Raw genomic sequence first — 18,527 nt, 5'->3', positions numbered from 1 at the left:
TCCCAAGGCAATGTGGCTTTTACTCCTCTCTTGGTTCATGTCCTGTCATCCAAATAGTACCATAGCCCTTATTTATTAAGAAGTCCTGTTTTCTGGATGCTCCTTTGAAATTTGAGGATCCTTTCCACATAAATTGATCCTGAATTGTGGTGAATTCCAAACAAGTTTAAGTTAAATGCCCAATATAACTTATGGGCAGAAAGCAAACTGGGTGGGAGGCAATGAGGGGCTGGATGGGTCCCCTGCACAGCCACCCACGTGTGTGCAGCGACTATGCATGCAGCTGAGATCCAGTGGCCAAAGGTCAAGAGTGCCTTGCTCACTCTGACAACAGTATGTTTTAACAGAACATTTGGGAGCCTTTTTTGTGAATTACTGCACACTTTGAGCTAGTTTATAAAGACAGAATGAGCCATGCACCTACAAAAAGGTAAGGCAACAGAGGTAAAAACTGACAGCAGCAGAAAAGAATTTCAAACTAAATGAAATCAGTTTTCAAGCCAGGCAGATCTCCATTTGACACACGGCCGCACCACTCACTAGCAGTGTGATTAGGAATCAAACACTGTACCTCTCTAAGCCTCATTTTCTTTGCTTGTAAAATGAAGATGATAATAATATACCTGCTCTCAGGGCTGCTATGAGGAGTATCTATTCTTCTAGTTTGGCCCGTGATATAAACCTAGCATTAAAAAGTGCCTTAAATATACTTTCACAACATCATTCTTGGTGATTGCACAGTATTCCACTGTGTGATGTACTTTAAATTATTAAATGAACATCCTCTTGTTGAAATCTAGGCTGTGATAAATGTATTGATATTTTCAACAACACTGAGATTAACTCTTTAGACATTCATCTCCTGGCATGTCTATGATTTTTTTAAGATAAATATCTAGAACTAGAATTGTGGACTCAAAGAAAAGATACATATTGCCAAATCATCCTCTAGAAATGTTATACCACTTTGCTCTCCAACTAGCACTGTAACTACTTAAAAATAATTTTTAGCTGACCTCACTCCCTAGGATGGGCCTTGGACCTCTCTGGATAGCCTGTTTGTTTTGTTTTGATTTTTTTAACTGTGCTTTTACGACCACCAGAGTTCCACCGGTCTCACCTCTCAGCTGCTGCGGTGGCTGCGGCATTCATGGCAAAGTGTCGGATGGTGCTCTCCTCCAGGTACTTCTGCTCCCACTTCGTCATGTCGGCCTCCAGGGCCAGGATCCGCTCCTCCTTCTCCCGCACAAGTTCCAGGAGGGCTGGGGCATTGTATTCCGGCATGTTGGCTGGCTGGCCATTTCCATGTTTCTGAAGGAGTAGAAAAAAACATCCTGATGCTCAAAACCACATCAATGCTGTCTACACAACTGCCCATACAGAACACATGAGGTTCCCCAGATCCTGCAGCAATTCACACACCACGCTACTTCACCTCCAAATTCCTCTATTGTAGTTAATTCTCATGGCGCTCTGCAAAACAGACAATATTATCCCAGTTTTACAGATGAGAAATGAAGTTTCTGAGGGATTAAATTAATGACTCAATGTCTCTCAGCTAATCACTAGTAGGGTCAGGATTCAAACCTGGGTCTATCTCCACAGGTCAAGGCCTTTGCATGACAAGAAGTGGCTTGTCTAATGGCATGCAGTTAATTACACCAAAAGCAAGAATAGGAATTAAGTCTTGGCCTCCTGGTCTAGGGTACTTTCTCCAGAATTCCACAAAGTGATTCCAGTTGTTTGTTTCCCCTAAGGCTGGTGGGGGAAATGGAAGGCAAAAGAAGTGGGAGATGCCCTAACTTGCATGCTCCCTAGCTGCAATGCTGGGAAAGGAGGTATTCACACCTGCCCCACTCAGAGGCCTGAGAATGAGAATCATACTAGATAATGCATATGAAGAAGAAGAAGACTTCTAGCATAAGGCAAGCTCATTTTTCAGCCTTTTCATCAGTGTCAATAAGATAAAATAAAGCCATTTTCTGGATTGCTCACAAACTGAGGATGTTCATACTTCAGAATCTTTTTCCTTTAATTAGGTACACTATTTCCTCTAAAGAGCATGACACAGAAGAAGATGGCGCTCTGAGAAAGTTCTGCCTTCAGAGCAGCAGCAGAGATAGGTCATCTTGAGGTCTCAGGGTTAGGGGCCCAGTCAGAGTGTGGACCAGGCTCCTTAGGGCTCCAGGGAGAATGATTGCATCCCAGCTAGTCTATGTTCTGGGGTACACATTCCCCTCCTGTTTTCCAGTGATTGCAAATTTTAAATGCAGAGCTGGGTGCAAGGTGAGAGGCATGTGAATGCTTTACCCAGAACCACATAATCCCCTAGATTAAGAAAAGGACTGGGGAATTACCCAGAGCAACAGCTGGGCATTCAAGCTGTATTGCCAGAATCTAATCCTATCAGAGAGGAAAAAAGAAATGGGTGTATGGGTTTTTTGTAAACCAAATTTTGTTTTTATTCAGTTTTTTTAAAGCTACAAATATACATTATTCTAGGAAGTGGTATCTTGCCAGTGACCAACATTTTAAGTAGGAACAGAGCAGAAGGGCATACCTATCCTCACCTGACCTGTGCAGAAAGGGCACTGACTCCATCTGGCCAGGCACCTAGCCTTAGGCAGGCAAACAAATGAACCAGTCCAGCGACATGAGATGCTCCCTTATTTTTAGAAACTTTCCAAGAAAAATCTCCCATGGCCTCACTAAGCTGCCATCTATGCTTGTCAGTTTCTATCTAAAACCCTTCTGTTACCATCTCAGCTGGCTTATTTTTGCAGAATCCTCTTAACCTCACGTGAGATCATGACAACTCTTCATAGCCCTCCCTAATTCAGGTCATTAAGAGTTATTTACATAAATTTATGAATGTCAACATTCAAGGGTACAGAGCTAGCATGGTCTAATGGGTAAGTGTGCTACTGAGAAAAACAGATTGATGGTCAGGTGTGCCAGCTTCTGCCGCCCATTCAGTCATCTAGACAGCAAGTATTGACTGAGCATGTACCATGTGCCAGGGATGCAACAGTGAACACTACAGATTAAGTCTTCACCCTCAATGTGTTCACATGGGAGGAATGTCCTCATTAGCTACATGACCTTTAACTTCCCTGTGCCTCATTTTCCTTTCAAAGAACATTCTTCAAGAACCTTCTCTCTTCTTTCTCATAGGACTACTGTGGAAGTAAGATGTGAAAATTAATTTGAGCTCTTTGTAAAAGAGATAAAATTGTGAGTTCTTAAAAATGTAAATTCCCCTCTCTCTTTTATCTTTTTTCTCTTTCACTTCCCTCCCGGTTTCTAATGATGCTGAAGTACTATTTGACCTTCCATGGTAGAGGGGCAATTACTTATAAAACAAGAATTGTTGATTAAGAGCTTTTCTTCCTGCTAGTCCTATTGTCCGAACCTATCTTTCTCTCTCCACCCTCCTTCAGTAAGCCACACTTCTGTTGACCTTGTTTTCAATGAGGCTGGAAAATCGGGGTAAGGGTGGAATTTGGGAGAGGGCACCTACGAATGCCCTAAAACTTCAAATGATTCTGAAGGTAATGATGGCAATGAGAACAACAGTGAGAGTGATTTGTTTTTAATCAGTTGCTACGTGCACGGCATTCCAAAAAGTACTTTGTTCAGACTTTATTTGTAGTTGCAAGTGTGAGGTAAGTATAATTTATTTGCCTCACTTTATAGACAAGGAAGTTGAGGCTCAGAAAGATGACTTACTCTAGGCTACTTTTCTGGTGGGAAGCAGGATTCAATTGTGGCTGGTTTAACCCTGGGGCCCATGGTCGGAATCAACACATGATTCCATGCCTCTCTGCTCATCCTCAGCATACCAGCCCTTCTGGAAAGGTCCAGAAGAAATAATTGGAGCTGACTCGAGGGCTCTGTGTTGTTAGAGGGGGCCAAGTAGATGGGCTCAGCTGTGTCCTGGCATAAGTCAAAGGGCAGAGCCCTTGTCTGGGCTGTTGATTCAACAAGAACTCTAAGCTGCACTCTCAAAAGTCTCTTCAGAATCATGCCCTATGGGAAGTGGTGAGTCCATGCGGTTGGTCTATTGTTCTGTTGAGGGTGGAGATGACCAGGAGCTTTGTGACAGTGTGACCCCAGCATGCTTTCTAAAGCTGTCAGATAACTGCCTTGGACACAGGGATGAAGGAACAGGGTGTGGCGTGGAAGGCGGAAGTCTTTCCCCAGGCTGCCCGAGGCCGCTGCCCAAGAACTGGCAGGCACATTCATGAGTTGCGTGAGAGTGAATGAGGAGGAGGGGATCAGAGAGGCCCTGGATCCCCTTTCCCGGACAGGCTGAGTTCCTCAGATGACCCCATGTTCTCAAGTGGACTCCGAGTCATCCCTGGTGAGGCCAGCAGAGCTGCCCCCTAGACCAGCCCACAGGCCCCAAAAATGAGTTTAAACACACTTTGCCCTTTTTACAGTATCTGCCACATAGAACTGGGAAAAAACTCAAGATGTTTCCAGTGGATTTTTTTGTAATAGCATTTTAACCTTTTTTTGGTTATAAGATAATGTATGCTTACTGGGAAAATTAGAAAATAAAGAAATATTACAGGAAAAAAAAAAATAATAAGGTTGAGCATCCTAAACCTGAAAATGCAAAATCCAAAACACTTCTGGTCCCAAGCATTTCAGATAAGGGATACTCAACCTCTATTTATCTTTTTAATGAGTATCAAGAGCAACAGGGACATAATCCCTGAATGTATTTCATATCATAGGAGGCAGATTAACGCTTTCATTAAAACAACAACAACAACAAACTGTAACGTTATTTTTAAAGAGATGCTGAGCATCACAATTCTGTTTAGAGACTGTCTCCTCCTCTTCGGTCTCATGTCAGCCATACACAGCTGGGGGTCTGCCATCAACTCCCGAACACAAATCTAAAATGAAAGCGGAGTAATTTCCCAGGAGAGCCTCAATTCTGAAATTTCTGTCCCCCACTGGCGCTCCTCAGCCTGTCAGCAGCCTTCTTGCAGGGCAGGAATGTTGTTTTTGCCTGCCTGAGGAAACTGTGTGGGTGAGCATGCATGGGTCTGAGTGTGCATACAGCCAACTATCCTCTGTGGCAATTAAGATATTTTTCAAATAATTCTAACATTATGTTTCTTCTTGATAAAGAACAAGGATAACGGAGGTGAGTCTGGTTTCACAGCACTCAGAAGAGCCAAGGAGCAGTAATCTAACTATAGGGTGTGGACGGCATATTAACCAGGAAGGAACATTCTTTTTGTGCTCTAAGAACCGAGATACCAAGATGTGCCCATTTGGCCAGCCAAAGAAAGACTCATCAGTGTCTACTGTGGGCCAGTGCCGTACCTGGAACCAGGGAGAACCCCTGTCCTCAGTTGGGGAAGCGAAGATCTCAGCAACTGAGTGACAGAAAACAGCTGAACAGTGTAACTCTGTGCCAAAGTATGTGGCACAGTTTATCAGTATTAGAAGTCCACAGACAGACCTGCCTTTTCTTACGAGCTGTCCAAGCCAAGACAGTGGGAGGCGGAGGTGGGTTTCTTAGTTTTCTGGGCAATCTCACTAACACCTCCTTCTCCAGCCAAATGCACATACCCAGAGGGAACTGCATGGGCCTGCCCTGCGAGAGGGCTGAGCTGGCCTGAGTGCATGTGCTCAAGTGTTTTCAAGTGTTTCAACCACAACCACTATGCCCTATCCAGTAGATAATTCCATGGGGCCCCGCCTTGCATTTCCCTGGTATCCCGATTTTGGGCACACCCTTTACCAGCTGCATAAAGGCCTCTGCTCATCATGCTGGGTGATGGTGGACAGGCTCATCTGGGGCCAGGAGCCTTTGACCAGTCTTCTTCCTGCTTGCCGTGGTGCAGGTGAACCCCAGGCTGGACTTTTCACTCTGTGCTTACTCATAGCTGAGTTACATGCTCAGCTGTTACCAGCAGAGGACAGGCAGCAGGAATAGGGGATTATGGCCAATATTATTTTCTAGGGATGGTCCTACATCCCTTCCTCTCCTTTACTTCTGAAAACTCACTGATCATCATGTGCTACTAATGTCACCCCCTTATTGGCTCTTCCCTTGAACTCCTCCATGGGTTCTCACTGTCACTACACCCTAGGCTGCACCAACAACCTTCAGGCTGGCCTCTGCGACTTTAACATCCACCCTCTGGATGGTCCTCTGACATCAGAGGGCTCTCTCCCTGATCTCTTGCACCATGTTTCTCTCCAGCTTAAAAACCTCCCAGTTGTTGGTACTCTGTTGACTATAGGTGACTATAGGAAAAAGCCCAGTCTCTCAGCTTCGCCAAATGCCCTCCACAAGTGGCCTTAGTCTCCTCACCAGCCACTGCACTGGGCATTCTCCCCTAGCTACCTGCACCCTGCTGCCCTGGACCTACCATGTCGTTTCATGGCCCTGTCTTTACCATATTCTCCCTCTACCTATGATGTTCTTGCCCTTGAATGCCCAAAAACTCATCTTTCAATGTCCAGCTCAAATGTACTCCTCTTGAAGTCATCTAATGCTGCATTCCGCTCTCCCCAGCCCCAAGCTGGTGACCACTTTCTCTCTGTGAGGACATCTGTCACTCCAGTGAGTGGACTGCTCACCTTCTCTCCTGGTTTTTGTATGGGTTCACTGAGGACAGGGAATTCTTGTTTCCCTCTGAATCCTGGGAGCAAGGTGCAGCATCTGGCCCATGGTAGAACATCCACATGTTTGCTGAATGAACATATCTAATTCTTCCACCAGTCCATGCCCAGTTCCTTACCTGCTGGGTTCTCAGTGCATCCAGCTCTCTCTCCAGCCAAGTCCGCAGTCTCCGCTCCATCTGCTCTCTCTTCTCACATGCAGACTGCAACTGCGTCAGGGCCTGCTGCAGCTTCTCGACTTTCTCAACGTATGCTTGCTTCTCTCGTAACTGAGTGGAGACGAGTAAAAAAGAGCACAGAATTTAGACCACTGATTCTCAAAGCTGGGGTGGAGGAGGTAGGGTCAGATTACGTGGAGATCCTATTTAAACCACAGGTGCACGTACCTCCCACCTCCCTACTCCTATCCTTCAAGTGCACTGGAACAGAAAAGATTTACACATAGGCTGCCAGTTATACCTACAATGGCTAGGATGTAAGAAATTGAAGACCCTACTGGGGTACCTGCTTTTGATAATTTGTGGAGCTTTGAGCTCAATACTTGTTTATTGCTTAATAATTTCTACATTTTCAGGCATTGGAAGTGAGGTAAATAAAGAGTTTTTGCACATATGTTTATTGCAGGACTATTTACAATAGCAGAGACATGGAAGCAACCCAAATGTCCATCCATGATAGACTGGATGACACCATGGAATACTATGCAGCCATAAAAAGGAATGAGATCATGTCCTTTGTAGGGACATGGATGAAGTTGGAAACCATCATTCTCAGCAAACTAACACAGGAACAGAAAACCAAACACCACGTGTTCTCACTCGTAAGTGGGAGCTGAACAGTGAGAACACATAAGCACAGGGAGGTGAACAAAACATACTGGGGCAAGTTGGGGGCTGGGGGTGAGGGGAGGGAGAGGATTAGGACAAATAGCTAGTGCATGTGGGGCTTAAAACCTGGATGATGGGTTGATAGGTGCAGCAAACCACCATGGCACATGTATACCTATGTAACAAATCTACACTTTCTGTGCTTGCATTCTGGAAATTAAAGTAAAATTAAAAATAACATAAAATAAATAGAATTTAAAAAAGTTTTTGACATCATGAAGAAATGCTTATTCTATAACGTCAAGTAAAAAATCCAGAATCAAAAATTATATACAACATTATCATAATGATGTCTATCTATCTGTGAAAAAAAGGCAGGAATGAAATACTTAGAGCATTAAGCATGCTTATCTATATGACAGAATGGCAATTACTTCTTTATTCTTTTCTATATTTTTTCAAGTTTTCTATAAGCATAAATTACATTTATAATAGAGAAATTAGGTATGTATGTATATATGCATGTGTACTCATTTATGTATGTGTGAATAAATAAAAAAATTTTCTTATTACAGATATCTATGGAGTAACTTTGTCCTAAAGATTTCAGAGTCCTTTATAGATAGGTAGTTGGCAGCCTTGAAGAGATGGGAAGTGCATAGTGAATATTCAACAACACAATAACTGAGGAGATGGAAGTTAAGGTTAAAATAATTTATGGAAATATCACATCAGGTATGAATTTAGAATTATGACCAACAACTTCCAACTCTTACTCTCACACTTTGTTTTCTTCCAATTAGGAGTTTGGCCCATGTTCATAAATCCTGGGCATACTGACAGCATTCTGAGAACTGGCTAGTGCCAAAAATCAGGCTTAAGCATCGACTTGATTTGGTCCTGGGTGAGAAGACACCAGATGCTATTTCCTGTCATTCTGCACCTGGGTGTATTCAATCTTGAGTTCAGTGATGACACTGGCAAGTTGGAACATGCTAGTGTTTTAGCTGCTAGGTGAGCTTTCTGACTCAGCAGGCAGCACCGCTGTGAGTTATACCTATATCCTGTCCTAGCTGAAGCCACTAGAATAAAATGGAGATGCTTTGACCTTTCAAGGAGGAGAGAGCAACTTTACAGACTTTTTTACACCTGTTCTTGGGATCGATTTTCATCTGGCCCTTTCATTCCTTGTGATTTTGATTGCTCAATTCCACTGGCTTCTGAAGACCTAGCAAGTGAAGGTTCCTGCAGCCTCATCTGACAAAATATTTTGTGTGTGTGATTCATACACCACTTACCATATCTTCCACTGTATATACTTTTCTGAATGTGTAGCTACTAGAATATAAGCACCAAGAGATTCGCCTATTTTGGTCTCCACTGGGCAGAGTGAACAGGGCGTACCCAATGCCTGGAAGAGCGCTCAGCATTTAGTAGGCACCCAATAAGTATTTGTTAAATGAATAAATATTATCCTGAAGCAATTGCAAAAAACTTGAAGGCAGGAATCTGTCTCCTTTACCTTTGTATCAACCTTAATTCTGGCAAAGCATATATCCTGATTAGGATGATTAATAACAGTAATTACATCTGCCAACATTGTCGGAACACTACCATGCCAAGCATTGTGCTTTATATGTAGTATCTCATTTCATCCTCCAAATAACAATAGGAAGAGGAGGTAAAGTCCTTTATTATTGCCATTAGAGATGAGAAAAGTCTTCAAGGTTATATGACTTGCTTAAGGTCACACAGCTGACAGGCCATAGAACCAGGATTCTCATTTACAGCTGTCTGCTCTAGAGTTCACTCTTACCCATCATGGTAAATTACAGTAGGCTGTCAGTATCTGAACTGAATTAAGACCCTTAAAGGAGGCCGGGCGCGGTGGCTCACGCTTGTAATCCCAGCACTTTGGGAGGCCGAGGCGGGCGGATCACGAGGTCAGGAGATCGAGACCACGGTGAAACCCCGTCTCTACTAAAAATACAAAAAAATTAGCCGGGCGTAGTGGCGGGCGCCTGTAGTCCCAGCTACTCGGAGAGGCTGAGGCAGGAGAATGGCGTGAACCCGGGAGGCGGAGCTTGCAGTGAGCCGAGAGGGCGCCACTGCACTCCAGCCTGGGCGACAGAGCGAGACTCCGTCTCAAAAAAAAAAAAAAAAAAAAAAAAAAAAAAAAAAAAAAAAAAGACCCTTAAAGGAAACTCTAATTAGAAAGGAGTGATGCTGGAAGCAGACCTATGAGACATTCTGGAGAGGCTACATTCAACCAACCAAAGATTTCACATAAATATAATGATTTAAAAAAAGACCCATATTGGTTGTTATAACTTGTCTTCAAGAAGCTCACAACTAATTTTTACTTTAATAGAAATATTAAAACTAAAAGATTTTAAAAACCATGATTTTCCTTAGCTCCACTCATGGAGATGGAGATGTCATTTCAGTGATGACAATAATGAGAAGCTCCAGCCTCCCTTAAGCATAACAGATCTCCTGTCTTTAAGGGGTTGAGGTCACTTTCTGTTGCAAGTGTTTTCATATTTAATATGTTCCTTAGTGGCAACATGGAAGATACCATGGGGGCTGCTGCCCTGGATCCTTATGCTAGTATTAAAATGGTAGTTTCTATGCAAGACTTATGGGGTTTTAAAGGCTTCCAATGGGCAAGACCCTCGTTTACTCCATCATCTTCCTCTTCAGCTGCTTTATCCTTGTGTTTGAAATTTGACGAAACATCCCTGTTACTTAGCATCCGGGGAGGTTTTCTGAAGAGATAGTTTTTTTTATTCAACAACAGTTGGGTTAGTAACAATACTGTTTCCTTTGTACCCAGCAACAAGCTAAGCACTTCAGGCAGACTTTCTCAGTTAAGACTCTTACAGACTTTGGGTTTCTACTTCCTGGAACGGATCCTGCTCAGGTAAGCCTGTGTAACACAGAAGCACCTGCTGCCACCACCGCAGGGCGCTGGAGGGTGTGGGGCAGCAGGCCCCTGGCTGCCTGGCTAGGCCTCTGCTCCTTTTCTTCTTCTTCATCTATAGCCTGGATTCCTTAGCTTGGACCTCGGAAATGGCCATTTTAATTCCTCAGTCAGGCTTCAAGGAAAAGGCTACCTCATAACACTTAAGCTGAAGGGTTGATTTCATCAGAAACTACTAAATGCAAGGCATGATGCCTGAGTAGGACACATGTCAACCAATGGGCTGTAGGCTGGGCTTTACACCGAGTGTGAGTGCTTTGCTGATGGGATTCCCGTGTGCTTTTCATACTTTGCCTGGCTCTAGAATGCATAGACTCTGTTTTTATTCACTTTTACTTGAGAAGTTTCCCATATCCCTCCCCTGTCTCAACTCCTTGGAATTGGCTCTGGTTAAAGTAGTTGGGTCAGGAAAAGAAAGTGGAAGCCCTCTGGGCTCTGCTTCCCCACCAAATCCCCACAGCCTGGTCTCACCTCCTCTTCCAGCTTGATGACCCTGGCCTGGGCATTGCTCAAAGCCTGGTCCAGGATCTCGATGTGTCTCCGATGGTCCTCACTTGCAGTCCGCACTGCTGCTAACTCCATTTCTAATTTCTCCTTTTCCTTCAAGAATTCTTTGTCTAGAAGGGAAACAAGAACAAAACTACCTCTATCAGAAATTGCTCACCCTCTGGGCTCACGGCCAGTCTACATCTGGCAAGGATTAGAAATAAAAAAGCATGCAAATAGTGGAGGACTGAATTGCTGTTTCTGCTCCCTTTTAATAGTGGTGGTATGGAAGGTAATGGTTTTCTCAAAAACCACTGTCAACGGTAGATACATTCCAGGCCATACTTGTGAACCGTACACAAAGAACCAGTGACCCCATATTCTCGATAACTCACTTCTCTACAACATTGACTTTCATACTTCAAATTAATCTTGTATCTACTATTACATTTTATGCTTACAACCTTCCCTGCTTCCATTTTCCAAATCTGTGATGAAAGGGTGGGTAATATTAATAATAATATTAATATTCTCATTCATAGAAAAATAAACCAAGGTCCAGAGAGGTAAACTCTTTGCCTGAGGCTAGACAGCAGAGGGGAGCATCAAGCTCAGGCCTCCAATCTCTGGGTAGAAACTCTTCCCATATGACCTGGCCCCACAATTTCTCCTTTTCCTGCTAAAAAAGGGAAAGGGACAAGGCTTTAGATTTAGGAAAACTGCTTTTCTCTCATTCAATGATAATGTAATGATGGCGATCACTGCCTCTCTTTGCATGTGGGAAGCCAAGGCTGGTGTGCTCTTAGTTACCCATCGTCCTACACAGACTTCTCTACTGTTTTAGCTTAAGCAAGCAGCGTCGATAGTGTCATGGGATGAGCATTTCTTTTATTTATTTATTTATTTTTTTTTTGAGACGGAGTCTCGCTCTGTCGCCCAGGCTGGAGTGCAGTGGCGCAATCTCGGCTCACTGCAAGCTCCGCCTCCCAGGTTCACGCCATTCTCCTGCCTCAGCCTCTCTGAGTAGCTGGGACTACAGGCGCCCGCCACCATTATTGAAAATGCTTTTCATGTTGCAAAAGCAATATGTTGTTTTTAAAAAATAAGACTATTTAGATACGTTGCTTATAATATGGAAAAACTTGAACAAACAATACGTAAGAGATTGGCCAAGTAAACTTATAGAAACTCTCTGATAGGATGCAGCCATTAAAATTAAATAAGAGAATACTAGTGACATGAAAAAAAGTCTCCTTAATGAAAACAGGTAGTTACAAAACCGTACGCATACTATTCTGTATTTATAGAAAATGAGGCATAGAATTACAATAGTAGCAGCAACAATAGTAGTTAGAAATGGATTTCTACGTGCCCACGCCATTTCAGTGTTCCATACTGGCTATCTCAATCCTCCTAGCAACCCACACTGAACCACAGAGAACCCAAGTCTGGAAGCGACATCAGTGGTTAACCAGTGGTTAACAGTGTTTGCATTCATTCATATTTCCATCTATACTCATTCGTTAATTTAATGAATAGTTACCAGACATTAAGGACCAGCACTATGTGTTCTGAAGCAATAGAAAGAATGCAGCACACTAACAGGGCAGAAAAATGTGGTTTTAAATACAGGACATGCAAATTAAAATGACACTGTAAGGCTGCAAATATCAAATAAACTCACAACTTTAGAGCCAGAAAGGATCATGGGAAACATCAACATCCAGTTCTCCCTCTTTTGCTTCATTGCTGAGAAGAGAAAGCCCTGAGGAGCAAAGGCACTTGTCCAGGGTCTCCCAGCTAGTGGGGACAGCGCCAGGGCCAGAATTTGGTTTTCCTGATGTCCCAGTACAATGTCCTTCCTTCTTGACTGCACAACCTTTGCATTGTCAAATTATGTCGACAGGATCAGAGGGCAATGGAATAGCTTCTGAATCGACAGACTGAAGGAGCTGACTTGTAAAGCTAAGTGGCGGCTGTGCTTCCTAGAAACAATGGCATCCCCTGAAAACAAGGTGAGGCCACCAAGATCCTGACTCAGAGCAGAGCACTACTTCTGGGCTCTTTATGCCCCACTGCAGTGACCCACTGCACTGCCCCTTCTTCCTTTCTGCAGCATTTGAAATGGTGCCTCTGAAACTTCCTTCCCAATCCATGGGCATGTGAGACCTCAACAACAACAGGCATGTGAGAGACCTAAACAAAGGGGTCGGTAGCAGCCCACTAGCGCTTCCCGCCCCCATCCACAGCCCTGAAGGGACCAAAGCACCTCACTCTTTCTGTGCAAAGTCACTGATATTTGACCACCTAACCCTAGGTTTGGACAACACCTCAATGGCATAGTGCCTGCTGGCCTTGTCCAAGCTCTGGAGGGCATTATTACCAAGCAGACATCCTGGAAATGAACCACAGGATCTCAGAGTTTCTACCTGGTTATCAACCTAAGCATAAAAGTTCTTCTCTTTGTTGAGGGCCACCAAGTATACACTGATGTTGACCAGAAGTAATAAAATGATAGTCTGAGCTCAAGAATAGAAGCCACAACCAAAGCCTCTCATGTTCTGCAAATCAGTGATCACTATTATTGATTGCTACGTCACAATGATAGCTATTTAGATAGTCCTGAGTCAACAAACACCCTACCCCTCCAACACCCCCCCACCACATACATACATGATCTCAGCATTTGCTATTTGCTTGATAAGCAGTATCATATTGTAGCTAAAGAAAGGATTTTTAGCATGAGAAAGACCTGGATTCAATTCCTAGGCTCACTACTTTACAATTATGAGGCCTCAGGTGAGGTATTCAACCTCTCTGTGCCTCAGCTCCCTCATCTATCAAATGGCAATGGTAACATCTACATCACAGTGTTATTATGATGATGCTGTTGATGAAGATGATGCTTATAAAGTATAAAGGACTTTGTTTGGTTATTATTGATTCCCTGGGCCAATAAGAGCACCTGGCTCAAAAATACTGTTGAATGAATGAGTGAGTCTCTATTATGTGCCAAGTTCAGTGTCCACTGAACAATAAATCATAGTTCCCGTTAGCTATTAGGTATTCAGCATCCTCGTGATCTCCTAACAGCCTTTGTTATGCAGCTGTCCACTCGATCTTTGAACCCACTGCTAACTTACAAAGCCGCGACACATCAGATGGCTGGTACTGATCATGGAAACCTCTGGTTCCTTCCTCTGCCCTGGCCCCCTAAACCCCACAGTGTACACTACAGACAAAGATGTGGAGATTGGACAAAAGCTACATTCGTTTCTGGAGTGTTTTGTAGACCTCTGAAATTCATGGGTCAAATATCTCTGTCCTGAATTTGGTGACTTTAGACTTCAAGCTCCAGCAGTATCATTTAGTATCACTCACACTGGTTCAGAACTCCTTGTCCACTGATAGGAAGTAGTGTTGTCAATTATAAAGTTTTAAAAACAATGCTCATGACAATAGTAGTAACAATATCTTCCCATGTTTGTTGAATAAGTATTGTGTTCCAGGAATGGTTACTTATAGTAGTCTCTTTATTCTAAGTTTACTGTATAAGGTAGGCACCATAATTCTTATTTTCCAGCTGAGGAAAATGCCACTAAAAAAAGGGTAAGTAAACTTGCCCACAGAAGTGATGATTATCAATGGCAGAAACAGAAGTTGCATTTATATCTAATGCGTGTTCCCAAACACAGCCCTGTACTGCCCCTCCTCTCCAAGCACACATAGGGATAGAAGAGCCCCATTATAACATAGCTTATTATTGCACAGATTTAAGTTATGTCACACGTCATATATCTCTGAAAACATAGCAATTACATTCACATGTGTATCCATTTACAAATATTAACTAATGAAGCATCTACTACACAGAGGCATCAGAGTACTGCCTGGGTTCATACCCAGCTCTTCCACTTATGGTTCTGTAACTCAGGTAGTAAACAAACCTCTCTGTGCTTCAGCTTCTTTGCTTTTAAAGTAAGCATCACAATAGTACTTATTTCAAAAGGCATATAGTAAGTTCCCAATGAATGTCAACTTCGATAACATTGGCTATTATTGTTGTTACAGGAAGTATGATAAATTATAGGGCTATGAGGTGAGTAGGATGTAGCATTCTGCACTTGATCTGGTGGGAAAAGATGTAAGGACATGGGCAAAGGGAATGTGACAAGGTGCTCTAACAGATGCATGCACAGGGTGCTATGAGAACACAGGAAGGACAGCTAATTCAGGGCAGGGAGTGAGGAAGATGGGGTATCAAGGCAGTGAGCCTACAAGGTGGGCTAGCTATGCTCCCCAACTCTTGGAGACATGGGGACCATGAAGTGTATCAGACTCACTCAAAGAAGTTATCCTTCGGGAGAAAACAAGGGACAGTCCCATGGTGAAACCACCTCATAAGAAGGTCCTTCAGTTTATTAGCTAAGCATCTTAGAATGGATCTCAAGAAAGACAAGCCTCATGATGAATTTTTGGTATATATACTGAGAATATATACCAAATATAGAGAGTATATCCAGTATATATATCCAGTATACATCCAGAGAATATATCCAGTATATATACTGAGAATTCCTAGAACAGGCAAGTTGACAAGGGAATTCTTGCCCAGAATGCTCTGTTTACTCAGTGCATATGAACTACCCTGAACTGTGTGGCGTAGGGAGCTGTTTAGCTTGATGGCTCTGGTCCCATTTACATGGAAGGATGTCTGCTCATACACTGTTTACTCTTGAAACCACAATGATGGCACAGGCTGTGTGGCCAGGCCGATCTGGTTTGATTTTGGCACCTTCACATAGCAGCTCACCTTGGACACATGACTTTACCTCTCTGAGACTCCATCTCCTCAAATGAAAGTCACAAGATCTATTTTGCAGAACTGCAGGTGAGGATTAAAATGAGTATCAGTAAAATGCCTACCACAGGACTTGGCACATAATACTAATACTTGATAAATAACAAGAACTAACATATATTCCTGGGGACTTACCATGTCCCAGCTACTGTTCCAAGAGCTTTACAACATATAATCCTCACATAAGCCCCATTTGACAAATAGAAAACTGAAGCAAAACAAGCTATGACACATGTACAATGTCGAATGGTGGTCCCATTTGTGTCTCAACCCATATGTTAGTCTCCCTCGCTTGAGGAAAGAACACAAGTGATGGAAAGTAGAAATAGGCCCAATAATTCAAAGATGTCCCCTTTCTGTCTTAACCTTCTCCTTTGTCAGTTCTGGGTAAGGTTCCAAGTGGACACCCTGCTGAAACTGTTTCTGTGATTACTATCTGAGCACTAAGCCTAACTGCCAGCTGATCCATGGGACATAAGACCCTGTTCTACCGTGTTAGCTACTTCAGTTAAGAAACACTGAGGGTGGATATGGGTATAAGGTCAGGGCTCTATGTGCTGTGCTACAGCTTCATATTCAGCGCTCCCACTCATGGCTGGGGCTTCTGAGGACAGCAAACCTGTAAGCCAGCACTTCCTACGTAGGAATTCATTTCTAGGGCTTTCTGATATAATGGATTTTTGAGAAGTTTTTCCCTACCCCATGTAGCTGAAGAGAGAGAGGAGCCTAGCTACTGCCTGCTTGATCAAGGAGTGTCTAAGTCACTGGAGTGCTTGGTAGGTAAAACATAGGTGTTTGCTATGGTTTGAATATGGTCTCCCAAATTTCATGTGTTAGAAACTTAATGCTCATTGTAACAGTATCAAGAGGTGGGGCCTTTTAGAGGTGATTAGGCCATGAGGGTTCAGCCCTCATGAATGAATTAATACCATTACTGTATGAGTAGGTTGGTTATTGTGGGAATAGGCTGCTGATTTAAAAAATGAGTACTGCTTGATTCTGTCTCATGGGATCATTTCTGCCTTCTGCCCTTTGGCCATGCAATAACAGAGCACAAGGCCCTCACCAGGTGCCAGCACCATGCTCTTGGACTTCCCAGCCTCCCGAACTATGGACCAAATAAACTTCTATTATTTGTAAATTACCCAGTCTGTGGTATTCTGTTACAGCAGCAGAAGATGAACTAAGACAGTATTCTTTTCCTTTTTCAGCTGGAATCAAGGTTTGATCCTTAACCAACTGGATTTGGGGGGTTTAGGTCTCTCAGAGAGAGAGAGAGAAGAAAGAGAGAAAGAGAGAGAGAGAGAGAATAGGAGTGTCCCTGTTGACACAGTGCTGTGCAGCAAAATTCTTCTAAACTGTTAATTACTTTTCAAGGCCCACCCTAAAGGCTACAGGCTTCTCCCTGAACCCACTTTTTTTTTGTCGTGGGGGTTCTTTTGAGTGTGGTTCTCTAACAGGTCCTTGCCACATTCTGCCTTGCACTCCAGGTCCAGTGGCTGATGTGTGTCTGTCTCATTTTTCCTACTGGACCTCTTCATAGTGACTAAGCTCTCTTCACAGTGCGTCAAAACCCTTCTATCTTCGTAGGACTCTAAAGATCTAAGATAACTGACGTGTCTTATATGTGAAGAAATTAAGTTTAGGCAACAGCTTATTGAATAAGAGGATGCTATTGGTATATAATCAAATTCTAACTGAGTCTTTAATGCCTTTTATGAAGGCATAAAAATAGGCCAAGCTAATTCTGTTCAAGCTCCAAATTCCAAATGCTCCCATAGTGATACATAACTAGCCCATTTTGGCACCTGCTTCTGGAGAGTCAGGTATCTCTCTGGCACTTCTCAAGGAAGGTTCTTGGATGTGGGAAAAGGGGGTGGTGGTGGCAGAGTTAAAGGAGGAGGAGGCAGGCACAACAATGAACCTCGGAAATGCTAATGACTGATTTTAGAGGTACAGTCTCTGGGACTCTCTGAGTGAAGACAGCTTAAAGGGCATTACCAGAGAAGAGGCCACAGACAAAGAAGAGGCTGAGTAGGGAGACTGAGGGGAGCCATGTACAGCAGTGTCCAGGCCCCTATGTACCATGCTAGAGCCCCAAGTCCAGCACTGGAGGTTCACTCAGAGAATGAACCTCTGTGTGAAGAGGCCAGTGCCTCCTAACCTGGAATGCTCTATGAAATAGACAACTTTTATGCTATCTGCCCAGCTAGTCCGGTGCTGATCAACACCAATGGCATCAATTCTGTTAACTAGAAACTTCTCCACAATGCTGCTGAAATGAACTCCTCTTATGAAAAGATGTCCAAATAATTATCTGCCACAATATCCCTCCCTAGTTTCTCCTCCATTTCTTCTTCCTGAATGATCCCTCAGCTCCAAGATCGCTGGCACCATATCTGATAATACTAAACAGATGTTGGAGAGGATTCTATTCCAAGGGACAGCTACAATTTATAGGGTAATTGAAGGGTCAGATTTACTAGAAAGTCCTTGTTGATACCAAAGGTAATTTCTTTTTTTCTGAGGTTGTGGGAGTGGAAAGACAATAGGAAGATATTTCATTTACTTTACTGTCTACAAAACTATTTAGGTTCTTTCTGCCTCAAAGATATTCCACACTCAGGGGCCCCTTCTTAACATCTGCCCCCACATCCTCACCACAGTTTGAGTCAAACTGATGAACCTAGAAAAAAGACTCAAAAAAATAGAATCCAAA

General features: G+C 43.2%; 1 protein-coding gene across 13 annotated transcripts in view; it reads right to left on the bottom strand.

Moving 5' to 3' along the window:
* AMOTL1 (angiomotin like 1) overlaps nucleotides 1-18,527 on the bottom strand; it is a 136,757-nt gene that overhangs the window by 15,616 nt on the left and 102,614 nt on the right. For 9 of the 13 annotated variants that reach the window (XM_055283313.2, XM_055283310.2, XM_055283315.2 and 6 more), the window contains 4 exons: nucleotides 15,761-15,832; nucleotides 10,933-11,078; nucleotides 6,771-6,920; nucleotides 1,121-1,311 (listed from right to left, as the gene is read on the bottom strand). In XM_055283313.2, the coding sequence (XP_055139288.1) occupies nucleotides 1,121-1,311; nucleotides 6,771-6,920; nucleotides 10,933-11,078; nucleotides 15,761-15,832 (559 nt within the window). The remainder of the gene's footprint in view (nucleotides 1-1,120; nucleotides 1,312-6,770; nucleotides 6,921-10,932; nucleotides 11,079-15,760; nucleotides 15,833-18,527) is intronic. The other 4 variants (XM_055283312.2, XM_055283314.2, XM_055283321.2 and 1 more) reach the window with 1 other exon arrangement.

Source organism: Symphalangus syndactylus, chromosome 6 (assembly GCF_028878055.3).
Source record: "Symphalangus syndactylus isolate Jambi chromosome 6, NHGRI_mSymSyn1-v2.1_pri, whole genome shotgun sequence".
NCBI lineage: Eukaryota > Metazoa > Chordata > Mammalia > Primates > Hylobatidae > Symphalangus > Symphalangus syndactylus.
Note: the sequence above shows the minus strand (reverse complement) of the source record. Positions and strands in the feature narration are given on the sequence as shown.